Source organism: Corapipo altera, unplaced genomic scaffold (genome assembly GCF_003945725.1).
Source record: "Corapipo altera isolate COAL_440 unplaced genomic scaffold, ASM394572v1 67, whole genome shotgun sequence".
Taxonomy (NCBI): domain Eukaryota; kingdom Metazoa; phylum Chordata; class Aves; order Passeriformes; family Pipridae; genus Corapipo; species Corapipo altera.
In genome coordinates, this window is record NW_020884906.1 from 1,751,337 (window position 1) to 1,766,309 (window position 14,973).

The 14,973-nt window shown below is 44.0% G+C and overlaps 1 protein-coding gene across 18 annotated transcripts in view; it reads right to left on the bottom strand.

The window, feature by feature from the left end:
• The window catches only part of FBRSL1 (fibrosin like 1), a 508,705-nt gene that overhangs the window by 356,873 nt on the left and 136,859 nt on the right, over positions 1-14,973 (bottom strand). For all 18 annotated transcript variants that reach the window (XM_027652110.1, XM_027652125.1, XM_027652123.1 and 15 more), the window contains exon 2: positions 14,335-14,532. In XM_027652110.1, coding sequence (XP_027507911.1) covers positions 14,335-14,532 — 198 coding nt within the window. The remainder of the gene's footprint in view (positions 1-14,334; positions 14,533-14,973) is intronic.

The window sequence follows — 14,973 nt, forward strand, 5'->3', positions numbered from 1 at the left end:
CAGTACTTCTAAACCAGCTCTTCACCCCAGAAGACCTTTGGAGGGTTTATAATTAAGAAAAAGAAAATGCTTAGGCTTAAAAACTGGCCCAGCGAGTTTGCTATCAAGATTCCCTGGATTTGTACTGTGGAAACACCCTCAATACTCACACCTAGTTCTCAATCAGGAGGTGATGATTAATACCAGCATTAGATCATCCTCAGCAATTGCCAGAGCCTTCTGCAAGGTTCTTGCTGGATTAGATCACAGAATGGGGCTCAGCAACTCTCAGCAAACTCCTGAAACCTGAAGCTGGCATCCATCCTGGGCACCTGGCACACTCACATGATGCAGCAATGCCAGCTTGGATGGAGTCACTTCTCTCACGTCCTCCACCTGAACTGGTTCTCTGTGCTTTGGGTCACCCTGAGCTGAGGTGTCAGTGCTGCTTCCAAACCCAGCCTAGTCTGTGTCTGATGTTGCACAACTTAAGGCTGGTCCCTTAAACCTTGTTAGCAAGAGCAAGACTCCCACAGCAGTGACCTCCTCCCTTCCTTCGTCAGGTCGAAAACACAGCCTTGTATTTTCCTGTATGGTAATAAAATAACCATCATGTCCCCTGCTATTTTCTTTCTGTGTATTGCAAGCACTTTAAAAAGTAAGTAAAAATTATTTCCTCCAGGTTACAGACAAGCAACCAGACAAAGGATGGCCAAGCAATTCACCCAGAATAATTTACCCAATAATCTAGTGGCAGAACTTGGTAGTAGAAATCCTTCTACCTCAACAACTTCTCCCATTAGCCCCCACTGGTAAGAATATGGCCTCTCCTCCTCTCTCAGACACAGTGATTTTTTGAGGAGGAGGAGGAAAAAGGTTTTCAAGTTCTGTGTCTGCAGTGTCTGGAAACAGAAAAAAAACCCCAACTCAGACACTAACTACCATCATGCCAGAGATCAGGATTCTTATTCCACACAGAAGTAAAAATATCACATAGCTGTTGATTCCTTTTGGAGTGACTACCAGGCAAAAGCCAGTATCTGATAGTGATAAAGACTGTATCACTTGTTTAATTCTTATTTTAACATACATAGTTCAGCATTGGAAACAGCTCATTTTTTGGACAGGTAGAAGGAAAAGATTGACTTTTACTGATTAAATCCTAATCCTGTCAGAACAAGCTTCAAGTCAACAAGTACAGTCAATACTTAACTAGGAATTAACTAAGGGCTCCCATTTGTGTAGTTGCATTAACAGCCTTTGCTGCATAAAATGACTAAAAAAGCCTTTCAGCTAAGCTGGTTTAGCAGATACACCTTAGGCCATGACAGCACTGGAACACTCTCACAGAAAAATAATCATCAGTGATGACCAGTTATCACAGGACCCTAAATAAATTCTTACTCTTAAAGTACACTGGAAGGTCAGTAAATGCTGAGATCCAGAGCAGTGATAACTGCATAACTGAGGAAAAGTTAAGAAAAAAAAATTCAATTCAAGCAGCAAGGATTTAAAAGCTGCAAGAATAGAAAGAGGTTTTTGAAAGAAATCATCTTTACAAAGCTACATGATAGTTGGACGAACACAAAGCACTATAAAAATAGCCAATTCCTGAAAAATATTATTTCCCTGTTTCTTGGGTCAGTAAATCCCCTATTAACTACCAAAACCTCTGCTTTTGGCTTTGCCTTAGGCTTATGGCTATTTGAGGTGACCCAAGGTTGTCAGACAACAATTCAGTTCCTACTAAATAACACACACACACACAAAAGCCCCAAACAAAACAAAACAAAATCCACAAAACATACTGCCGTTTTTTTCTCTAGGACAATTCTGGCTTTATTACATCTGCTATTACAACGTGCCTATAACAACACTCTCTAACAAGCAGCCCTAAGGTCAAATATGTCCCTTGATCAATTTACTAGAGGTCCCTGGTGCTGCTGCTGCTGCTCTGGAGAGACTGTCTGGGGAAAAAAAAATAATCCCTTTATTCCTCTGCTTCACTGTAAGGGAAAAAAAACCCCCTGTCACAAAGACATTTTTCTTCTCCCTCTGCTCTTGACAAGCCAGGTAAACAAGGGAGGGGGGGATATCCAGCTGCAAAGGATTGTAAGACACCACCATTTGTACAGGCATATAAAACCACAGGTTATTTACCCAGCTACTCAACACACCAGGATGATTCAGAACAAGGCTAAGGGGACTGGGAGGATGTCTTAGCAAAACACCTGCAGCATTTTGCATGAGGACAAATAAAAGGCACTCTGGGTGTGAGTGTCCTGTGGTCGTCTTTGTACAGGAATTTAACAGCACATTGCTACAGTCCAAGCACCCTGAGGAGCAGTAACACTAATTCAGAGATGCCCTGAGCAGCACAGTCATCATGAAAGCCCATTCCTAGTTTGTCAGTAAAGCTGGGACTGTTTGTCTGGTTTTGCTCAACACATCAGTATCCAGTAATAAAATCCACCAGTATTAAGTAATAGCTATACCCAGAAAAGCAGACTTGATACTGGCAGACTTGCTACAGAAATCGCTCCGGGCTTGTAGTCAAGCAGCAGGGAAGGAGTTAAACTCGTCTGCCACAATGCCCCAGTACCACTCTGACTCATGCCTGACTGCATGACTTTTGTTTCACATGTTGTGATTTATTTTCATCTCTACCTGCGGGTTTTAGTCACAGACTGGCACCGACCCTAACCCTTTAACGGGAACTGCCCCATCCAGCCCGGAAACCTGGAGCTCCAGGTGCCTCCAGCTATTAGTAGACAATTCTAGGGATTGTCTTTGCTTATTCCCTATGCCCTGATTCCCATCACTTCTGGTTAAATATGGTAATTCCTGCAAGCAGCCCCTTTAAAAGATCCCCCTCCTCCCCCCAAAAAAATTACCCTTTGCTAATGACCTATAATGGGTCTAAATAAAGCCTGAGCTGTTCCTTACTCATGCATAACTTCATTGCTTCTGTTCCCTACACACCCTGCCCACTTGGCATAATTTGCAGAAGGGTTTTGGCATGGACAATTGAAACACCCACATGCTGCCTGAACTGAAAAGCTTAATCCCTGAGTCCCTTTCTTCCTGTGTGATAGCTAAACGTGGCTTTTATTTTGATAACACAGGTCCCATCTGCACTGCTGGTTTCAACCCACGAAGACTGAACTCCAACCACGTTCCCAGATTAGGACAGCTACAGCCTACAGCATCTCACCCCACACGATGGCTGGAGAAGGCTTAAAACCTGGCAGAACTCCAACCTCCACATTTCACATGCCCAGAATAAAATTCCCCTTAAATTAGCAGTCTCCATCTCCAAAAAGCCAGAAGTCACCGCAGATGGCAATCAATTGGCACACACCTTGGTGTGGTCCACAGTCAAGACAAGGACAAAGAAAGAGCACAGGCCACAAGGAACAGTTGCCAGCTTCTTCCAAGAGCACGAATTCCCATTTGGGTGTCATGCCCTGAAACAATTCCAATCCATCTTTCTCTTTAAGCAGAGACAGCACCGCCACCGACGATGATCCGACAGTGACAAAGGAGGGCTGAAATTCAGGCCCAAATTGTTATTCCCCTCAGCTAGGCAGTTATGCACAAGAAACACTGCTTGTAAACACTTCTTTGTCAAACACTCAATTACAAGCTGCTTTATGAACAAAACGAGCCAGTCGTGAGGAAAGCGAGAGACGAAAATGGGGAAGCAAATCTCCAGTGGCACGGAGCCAACCCCACTGCCAGCCCCTCTGACAGGAGGGCACGGACACACCCGGGAACACCCCGAACCCAGCTCTGCAGGATGGCTCCTGTGCAGCTCAACTTTGTCCTCTGCCATTAGGATTGTTTCCTACACGGTAAGCAAAGAATGACAGGTTTAGTTTTGTGTCGTTGGTTTTTGCAGTCTGCACCCGGAAGAAAAAGAGCACATTTACAAATGTGGAACAAGTTCAAAGCCCTCAATTCAGGCAACACTTGCAATATGACCCTCTTTCTTCTGTGTCATCCCCATTTACACCTTTACACACTGAAATTGCTCCATATGAGCTGAAATGTAGCTGGAAACTGGAACATTCATTTTTTTTCACATTAAAGCTGCAGATGTACTCCACAACAGAGCAGCATCTCCAATCCTACACAGACTGTGGCACTAACTCCAAAAAGATGCCTATGACTGACACTACAGCCAATAAACGTCATGTTAAAGTATAAAATATTTCCCTATGACCACTCAAAAGTTTTGAGAACCAACAGAAAGACAACTTTATGAGATCTAGCACCACCTTCCAAGAGGCTGCAATGTTACAGCATCAGAGGGCTATTCATATTCATCACAGCACTGTTTTTCTGGCTTCCCTGGACAGCATCCACTACTTGATCCATTACACCTCCTCCTTGGATTCTTTTAGCAGTATTATTCCAGTGGATAAGATTTCCCCTGGAAAGGGTTTTTTCCTTGTTTTTACTATTCGGCGTCAATGAGTCAAGCAGAGCTGTAAGAGGAAACACTGGAGAGAGTAAAATGAAACCTGTTGCTAGTCTTCAGCTTTAAATGGTAATGGATCTGCAGCTGAAGGAAGAATCGAGCCTGTGCTCCTTTCCCTAGTGCCAAAATGAAACCCTTTAACCAGAAGAAAGTGGAATGTGTGGAAGAGTGAAGACGAAAGATTTGTTTTTAAATTAAAAAACCCAGCACATATTTGCATAACTGACTTTAGATACCAACATTCAGAATCCAGCAGCTACCCAAAGAATACTTTGTTTTTTTAATCTCAACAACTCCAGCTCCAAAGAAAGAAAATTGAGAGAAAGCCACCAGAAAGAAAAAAAAAAGCAGCCACAACTTCTGCATGTAATGATAGTAAGAGTTTACAAATACAATTCCTAAACTATCCTCCTTGCTAGGATCTTTTTTAAAGAAACTAATTTCAAGGCTCAAAAAATTTTAGAATCAATTTAGAGTGCTAACAGCTGGAAAAACCTACATACAGACAGAGCATATTTCAACCCGTGAGTTAAAAGAGACATACATTCCTGACTATGCCTAAGGACTCCCTCAACTGGTAAGTTTGGAAGAGCTTTAAATCTATCACAACCCCCTTCTGGCTTTATCTCATTCTTAAGTTTCTTTTACAGAAAACATTAGAGAAAACAGACTGACTTTGCCCAAACAATGGTGCAGCGGCGTTCACCTGAACAGCCACTAATAACCTGGCTTGAAGGGCTAAAGCAAAAATGCAAGTGCTTATTTTACCTAAGAGGTGTCTTCAAACCAAAGCTGTGCTTGCTCAGGCTGTTTATGTTCCCAACAGCTCCTGCAAACCATCCCCCAGGCAGGAGCACGGAAACATCTCCCTGAAGGACTCAGACAGGGGGATGTGGGTAACACCGCCCCAGGCTGCAGTTTGTGAGGCAAGAGCAACTGAGGGGTGGAAAAGAGCCCCATCTCTGATCCACTTCCACGAGGAAAGCCAAGGGAGCTGGACCAGTGCCACTGAACGACTTCAGGCAAAGACTGGCAGTTGCCAAAGCAATCCTGCTGCAGCTCCTGGCACACCCATCCCAGCAGGGACCCAGGGCCAGCTGTGAGCAAGGACAAGTTCTGCAAGTGGACAGTAACAGCACCTCATGAAGAAGGTATTTATCCTGCCTCAACCACGAGTGACATTGAGATGTCATTTTGTTTGTTTTAAATCAGCTCAGATTTAGACTGCAGCAGCACAGATGGTTTAGATATTACACTGGTAAGTGTGCTATAGAGGAAGAATATTGGCTGTCTGCACCTACTAGGCTTATTTCACACTGAAAAAAAAATACCTGTGATCATCCCAAAAATTACAGGGATGATGACAAGGAACTACACTGTACCTGCCACCATTCAGAGGCCTTGTATTTCACTGAAGATGTGGTGCAAGCCCAAGAACAGGAGCTACAGTTAGGTAACAGATCCCAACCTCTTCTCCAAAGTTAGCTGAAATATTAGGCAACTAGTGCTTTAATCGAGATGAAGTAACCATTGAGACACCTCTCATCCAAATCAGAAAAACAACATCCAAAAAGACTGTGGTTTCTTCGGGGTCCTCATCTCTCCTGCAGCATCAGCATTGAACCTGGAAAAAAGGGCTCTTCACACCTCAGAGGACACCTGGAACAAGTCCTGTCTCAGTGCCCTGAAGAGATGTACAAGAAGAACCTCCAGCCGAGGCTCAGAATCTCTTCAAACAGCCCACACTGCTCCATTGTTCAACTTGCTAAAATCAGGAGATACAACAGAAGTGCTCCATCTCGGTGACTTCTCTTCTCCAAAAGAAATATACAAATAAAACAAAAAAGAGAGAGGAGGGAAGAAGGAAAAGAAAGAGGACTTTGTGCATTGTGTCAACCAATTAAATTCAACAGAGAAAAAGATACAAGCCGTTACAGCTTCCTGTAAATTACTTCATGTAATTAAATCCCCTTCTTTAAATTACAAACCATTTAGCTCTTCTTTTATAACAGTGTAACCAATGACCACCAACAACCTTTTTTATAGTGTCTAATGTCACATAAGTTGACAGCAATGAAATTTCCTTTTTATTTCTCCCTTTCAAAAGAAGCCACTGGAACAAGATTCATTCACAGCTACTTACAGACTGTCAGCGAGGAGATCGCTTTGTTTCCCTTTATTCTGCTCCTGTCTGAGGCTGCATTTAAGCAAATGTGACCTAAAGTCCTTATCAGTCATCTAACTACAGGCAGAGAAGTTAAAGGTGACCGCAAGAGTTTTAAAACATGAAGCTTATACCTGGTTTGACTGTTCTCACACATACAACATCACTTCCTTACACTGTACCAGTGGGGCTTAACTATCTTCCTACTGCTTGAGTTTTCTGACCTTTTTTAACTTTGAAACCTCCAGGAATGTCAGATCAAGGCTTGTTTGCAAGTCCCTGTTTGCTGAGGATGAGTCTGGCCCGGTGAGGGCTGCTCTGAGAGGCTTCCTCTGGATTGCTCTGCTTAGGCAATGCCTGTGTGTGTCTCCAGGTACAGAGGTCTGTTCAGCTACACTTCACTGGGGCTGCAGCCACCACATCCCCTCCGAGGGGGAGCTCAGATGGAGACAAAAGGCCCCTACAGACACCACAGTTCAGCTCCACTGCAGGTGGTGCAAGAGGTCCCAGCACAGAACACACTGGTAACATCCAGTGCTTTCACCACTGTGCTCTCTAAACCTGCTCCAACACATCTTAAAAATGCCAGCAGCCATCTGGAGGCCTGAACACATCGCTGCTGCCCAGATGCTGTGAAGTGGGAGAGGGGAGTGGGGACAGTGGAATTTTGGAGAAGAGGAGAGGCAGGGACACAGAAGGCAGTGCTGCAGGCTAAGCCGTGGGGTCCAGTTCTGAACCGGGCAGGGTCGATGCCATAAGAGCAGCAATATGATCCTTATATACAAAGTAGGGAGCAGAGTGCACACGGCAAGACACTGCACCCCCATCCTCTGTGGCCACCCAAGCCCTGCTGGCTCTGACACCCACCCCAGCAAAGCCCGTGGCAGCAGGAAGGTGCTGGCCAGGGGAGAAGGTTCTGTGACAAAGCCACATTCTCCTACATACAACATTTTCATCAGCCAAAACGTGCTTTACATCACTCTGTTGAGAAAATAATGTTTGTGGTGTAGTAAAATCCAGCATATGCTTCTGTTTCATGCTTCAGCATTAGTCTAAAAATAGTTGGACACCCCCCAATTCTAATAAGCGTGATCTCTTCAATTTATGCTTCCCTACCAGAACTGCAGAAGGTTTTGAAATACATTTTTTCCAGCTTAAGCAAAGGCTGCCTCCTGTCGTAGTTCCCAGAGGGTTTATGGTATAATTTTGCACTACTCCTGAAGCACAGTGTGTTACAGAGATCCATTATGGAAGCTGTGCTGTAGCTCTAAGAAGGTGGCTGCAATCCCATGATGAAGTTACCTGTGTCACAACCATAATGCAGACTTTAATGGCCTAATGTTCCTGCAGCATTTTAAACAAACTGAACATACTGCAAAGTTCTCCCTCTGCTGCAGAGTGGGCTCTAAGGCCACTTCAAGAATCTTGATGAATTCCTGGATAAATTTAGCAAAAACAACAGCACTTCTTCGTAACAGCAGGGTTTCATTTGGGAAATAAACATCCACTTTTTATTTACAAAGGATTTTTCCTCCTCCTGCCACTGCTGTGCTATGCCCACTGCTTCCCCTCTACTTTGATCCAGAAAACAGAATACCAAGTGCCTAACCAGGACTTAAAGCAGATTTTTAAATTAGTTCCTGACAGTGCAAACAGATTGCTATTGATTGAAATGAGGCTGATTTTAGGCCTTGGATTAGCAAACCTAATGCCTAAATGCCGTGTTGCCCATTTCAGTACTTTGCACCGTGGCTCCCCAGCGGTTTCCCGGGCAGCTGGGAAGTCTCTGCTCCTGCAGATTAGCAGGAGAGAGCCAGGCAGGGCCATCTGCGGCTGCAGCCCCGCTCAGCTGGAAAGAAGGACCCCTCCAAAATCCCCTGGGACAGGGCCCGGCACCACAACCTCGTTAGGAGCTCTGGAGCCAGAGACACCTCTCCCAGGGGCAGGAGTGAGCTCGTGCTCGGGGAGGCTGTGCTGGAGCCCAGCACCACAACCTGCAAGCTGGAGGGAACCAAAGCTCCAGGTGAAGGCACCTCCTGGGCTTCCAGCCAGCCTGGCCACACTGGCACAGAGGGTCCAGGCAGGGAATGGCACTGCCCTAACAGCCCTGCCCTCCCAGCCATCAGGAATGCCCACCTCAAACTAACCTTTCATGGCCAGACTGTAAATTCTTGTACTTACAAAGGTAGAAATGGATTCTGGTTTTAAGCTACACTAAGCAAACGTTTTCCTGATTAAAAGAAAACGGACTGTTTTTCCTTTTGCTTTGTTGTTTAGTTTCAAAGGACGTTTAAATAACAATATCTGCTAACAAAAAGGGTAACATCAATTAGAAACAAAGAGAGACAAGTTTGTATAATTTCAGTGTTCAAAAGCAGTGCAGTGCAAACACCAAAGCAGCACACACCAAACCAAACCAATCCCCCAAACCCACATTAAAGGCAACCTCTCTTTTCTTTCTCTCTTTTATTTTTTTTTTTTTGTAAGCTGCCTAGAATTCACTTGCTTTTAGTAGCCTGAGATACTGAAGGTAACAGAATAACCTTCTTAGACACAATTCAGCTTCCAAACACTACATTACTAAGACACAGAAGGACAGGCATATCCATGTCCTCTGGCCTACAAAGATTCCAAGGGTTATTTTTCAGACTCACTCTCCTATATGGCTGCTGAGCCTCAGCTAAGAAAGGGACATTTCAGTCTCTGAACTCTGAACTCAAGCAGCTACATGCTCCTGTTGCCCAACCATCAGCATGAGCAACATGATGCCAAAGGAAATTTTCCACACCAAACACCTCATTAGCCAGACAAGCTTCTAGACTGTCTCTCTCTACCTTGGGAAAAGCCCCACAGCCTTTGGGTACCATCACCACCACCACACACAAACGGGGCCAAGGGTATGTAATTGGTTTGAAGATGAGCTATCAATTTTCACCAAGACATCAGAGGAAACAGTGAGAATCCCGGACGGATAATGAGTCAGTGTATCGCCTTCAGCTCGGCTCAGGAGGAACCCAGAGCAGTGTTCCCCCTGGGGCAGGGAGGGTGTTATATCATCACTGAATGTTGGATAACGAGATGATGAGCATCACAGAAAAACCACATGAATAGGTAATCAAACTTGTTAATGCAATTTAGCAGTTCCAGTCCAGCAAGAGCCACAGCAACAATATACATTAATCATCAATAACGCTCAGCAGTTTGACGAAGGCCGGGGAGTGAATGAGACAGGAATTAGCTCTGCTTTCCCTCCCTCCAGGAAGATCTGCTGAAGTCACAGAGATGTCACACCTCCAGAGCAACACGACCCCGTCAGCCTCCCTGCCCTCTCCTCCCATGTTCCAAACCCAACAGGCTATTTATGAGCACTAAATACGTGCTACACCACCCTGTTTTCCTCAGCTTCTCTGAGACTCTTCCTCATCTCGGGTGATTTAAACAGTGGGTGAGAAAAGGAAGGAGGAGGTGTAAGACACTAATCTTCGTGACAAATGACTATTTGCAGAACAGAGTGCTACTGCAGCCACATTTAACATCTAAATATATTCAACACACCGTGATGCTCTCAAACTGACTAACCACGGAGCCTGAGGTTCAGGTAACTGGAAATACCAGCAACTCTTTCCTATTAGCCCCAACTCTTTTCAGGGGGGCAGTGTACAGAAAGGTTAACGGGTCCTGGAACTCAGAAAAAAAAATTAAAAAATAATTTTAAAAAGAACCAGTCAAAAAAAACAACAAACCCCCCAACTGTTCTACATGCACTGTGCTCAGACGTTCAGAGGAATAAGCAACTCCCAAAAATGACACTAAGAAAGAGAAGAACAGCCCAGCTAAGGCTAATCATCAAAGGCTGACTCCAAGGGGTGACTTCTCCAAAAACTAGCAGAACAACAGAGGACACACAGGGAAGCAATGGAACTAAAAGGTTTCATTTTATACCTATCTCTTACTTTAAGAGAATTATACCCCCAGCCATAGAGGAGCCCTTCCAAAGAGGTGAAGGGCTGCTCTCCCCCACCAGCACTGTCTGCAGCTGGGGTGGGGATTCCCTTCCACAAACCACAGGCTTAGCCCTGGACATGGCTTTTTGAAAAGGCAGTGACTTAATTTCCTAGAGATATTCCTGTGTTGGAGGCAGTTGCAGACTGTCAGAGGGGCAGCTTTCCTGCAGGCCACTCTGGCTACAGGAAAATCCACCCCAGCTTCCAACACTTCCCCGTTCCTTGACACACCTGATGGCTGCAGGAGGTTTTGTTGATCCCCATTGCAGAGCAGCAGTTTCAGATCAGCACCTTTCCCTGTGTGCATGTGTTGAGAGCAGCCCCAACAAATCCTGACAAATCTTTGACCAAAGGACCTGGAACTATTTGAAATGCCCTTTTCTCCCTCTGCTCGGTTACAGGAGGAGATAAACGTGTTTGAATGATTTCTATACACGGCTGGGAGTAACAGGCTGGAAAGGACAGATTGGTTCTCACAGCCCTCTCCCCATAGCCTGAGGTACAGAACTACCAAATATTCAGGAGCAAACTGCAATCTGGATGCTTTGTCAAATGCAGTGAAGTATTAATCTAATTTTCTAAACAAAGCAGACAACCTGGCACTCAAATCAGCTTACCACTTTGCACCTCTCTACAAGGATTAGCAGAATACCATAATTATAATGCCCAATTTGATTTATTAGAGGAGGCTGTGTAGAAGAGATGACAATTCAGTAGCATTGTGAAGAGAAGGGATGAGAGTATAAGGAAAGCTTCAAATTGAACAGTAATTTCTAAGCAACATCTCAATATAATTATCATTAATTACAATAAGCTTTCCAAATGAGGTATAAACCTATGTTTAATAACCCTGAATTGCAAAAATCATCCCCCAAATTCCAGGAAACTTAATATTACAGCCAATTTGTCTAGACAGCTTGGCAGGAAATGCCAGAATTCTAGGTGTGAACTTTGTGGTTACTAAAAAAAAAAGGAAAAATTATTGAACTTGTCTATATCATTTGCATAATTAGTTTGAACTAAGAATAGCCTAGTTTATGTAGCTTAGATTTGGCTGCTACTTTCATCAACCTTACAGACCCCCAAACTTGTCTGGTTTTCAGAACTGTACCAGCTAGGATAATAGAAGGTATTTTAAAAAACCTCCCTTTTCAATAAAAGATAAATTCTAAGTGTGACTCCTTTAGAGAGGCACGGTGTATTAATGAGTCACTCATCACAGCCTTTATTTCATACGCTTTGTGCAAGCTCCTTGCTCTTTTTAGAGTTTGTTACTTATCCTCACAAGGGAAAACAAAAAGATTAAACAATGAAAGATGAATTCAGGTTTTTATGAATGTGGCAGCAAATCCCCTATTTAATCACTCATGGCAGCCAAATACTAGCCAGAAGAAACAGAAAACCATGTCCTCATTTTTCAAAGCTGAAATACCAACAATCTAAATTGTTTGGTAAACTAAGGCAGCAGTGTATAATGAAAGAAACTGGAGTTTGCCAATGCAACAAAAACTCTTGCCCCCAAAGGTTTCTGAAGAAGTGTCATGAAATCCCTAGTGGTCAGAACTACATGAAACTGAGTTTTAAATTTCATTTAGAAGATGTCACTGCTAACAACCCTTTCCTCCTGCAGGAACAGGGAACCTCCCCCCTGCTTCTCACATCCCCAGCAGTGCAAACCCCTGCCACGCACTCAAGTCCTCCAGCATAATTTTAGACCAGAAGAAACAACTCCAATCAGTAGAAAAGCAGCATTTACTGCAGCCAAGCTTCCATGTGAGGGAGATTTTGGTGGCAACTGAGACCTAATGAGCTCCTTTGTGCTCCCTGTCCCCATAATCTGCTCCACTCTCAGTTGCATCAACATGAGCATTTGTTTTGTTACTCTGAGGACCAGAGCTTTATGGATACTCCAACAGTTGCTGGAGTGCTGTTTGGGGCCTTTTCACTTAAATATAAAACCTGACACTTTACAGAGGCAGAAGAGCTGAGGAAGCACAATGCCAGAATCCTGGTGTAAGTGTCAGGTAGGAATACCATCCAGCACTCTTGCTTCTGAATATTTTATATCAAACCCAGGCACTTCTGGTGAAATACATGCTTGGGTTTGTGGGTTTGGAAGCCAAGAAAAGGATCCTAGTTGTTCAGACTTTCATGGAAACTAAAATGTGCATCTATTCATCCATAATCAGAAACCACTTCAGTTGGCACAGAGCACAGTTTGTGCACAAGCTCATTGCACCTGTAACCAGGGGGGAATTGAAATCCTATCACTCAACTAGTACCAAAACCAATCAAGAAACTTGATATATCTTAACTACACAGACACTGATGAGTCTAAAACCAAAACATTTGGTATCACTATGGGGAGTTAAAAGAAAACAAACCTGGCAAATATTTTCCTGGGAGTGCATGATTACATGATTTGCTACCCAAATGTTTGCAAGCAGAAAAAGTACTAACATCTTTACATAAATTATTTGTACTGAATTATTCCAACTATATTTTTTTTTAAAAGGAAGAAAACAAAAGTCTGCTTTAAAGAGAACAATTAGCCACCACAAGAGCAGGGTCATGAGTAGACCATGAGAATTTCTAACCTAAAATGTGATGAGCCCTTCTGAACCACTATGATAAAACACAGTCCCAAAAGACTGTGTGTGGTTGAGAATTATGTGGAGGGTTACATTAGATAACCTTAATGATTCTTTCAAATCCTACAATATTGCAAGTCTGAAAAAACAATTCCAGTAACTGGACAATTCAATCTTTCCCTGTCTGGCACACATACAGGATCACTTCCACGAAACAAAAGCTGTGCCTGGGCTAAAAAGCTCTTTTTCTCTGCATCACAGAGAATAAAAACCAGTTTTTCATTGCAGTGTGCTTCCTAGCTCAGAACAAATGCTGGAAGGACACTGGTGTTCCCACTGGCTCCCAGTTAACAGACAACTGGGAAAGTGTCCCTAGATAGATGCTGCTGTGCCATGGGGATTGCAAACCAAGGAATTCTCACAGAGTCACCAGCAGACCTCCCTGCTGAGCAGCAGTGAGGTGATGAAGAGCCTGCCAGCCTCAGTGCCTCTTCTTTGTCACCTCCGGGCTCTGCACGTGCTGTGGCTCAGACTCAGTCTCTGCAGTCATCCCCTCCCACATGACAGCTCCTGATTCATTCATGCTCCACCACATTGTAGAAGGGCACAGAGAAAAGACAGCACAGAGCAAGCTCTCTCCAAACTGACTCTCCACTTCTAAAATACTTGAGTAGTCCCTCCTCCTCAACACACTGTTCTGGGGGTACTTGATTCCTGAGATGGACACAGCCATGTCTGCAACTTCCAGGTGCACATGAACAAGCACACCTTCCCCAACAGAGATTCTGATCCAGCTGATGATTTCTCTTTGTGTCTAAGACTGTAAGAGCCACAAACCTATGGTATGAATCACCACACTGCCTCAAAACTGCAGGATACAAGGGAGGTCTGCTCCTTCCTTCCTACATTACCCAGGACACCTGATCTTCCATTTCAGCTTATGAAACCTGCCCTCAACACAGGGTTTGTGCACTTGGCCAAGAGTCTTCTAAGAGACGTTGTTTTCACCAGAGAAGCCATTTACATGAACAACCTCAGCCTACCAGCAAGGACAACGTTTCACAGTGGCCAATGCCATGACATGGTCGCTTCAGAGGAGAAGTGATCTCCTACCTGTTTGGACTTCAGGGGGAGTTTCTTCTTCATCCGCTCTTTGCCTCTCTCTGCCTCTCTCTCAGAGCTCCCAGCATCATTGTTATGGCCATTTTCACTCGGCTCAGCAGACACACAGTTTTCAGATTCTCTGGGTTTCTTTCCTGGATGCCTCTCCCATTTCTCCTTCCTCTCCTGAGGCTTTAGCGACATGTCCTTCTGTAAAGGAGGAAAAAACCAGAATCGTAAGTTCTTCAAGTTCTTTAAGGCTACTTTTAAGCATTAAGCCGTACAAATATTGAATAAAAACACAAACAAGACAGCGTGTTCCTTCCAGAGATGACTTAGGATGAATAATTAGGCATGCACAATGCAAACAGTAATTTTAGATTAGATTAGGATGAATACTCTCCAGGCTATGTGTTTGATTCATTTCAGAGATGCTGGAACTGGTTATGAAAATGAGTTCACTCCAGATTAATTCAGAAACCACACGTCAACAGCACATGACCAAGTCAGGATCCTGAAGGGAAGCCTTTAACTGTTCAACTGAAACAGAGGTGGGTTTTATTTTGTTTTGTTTCTGATCTCAGAACGAAACACATCAGACCCCCCTTGGGGCTGACGGTGTCTGATTCACAGCAACATTCATATGGAGAA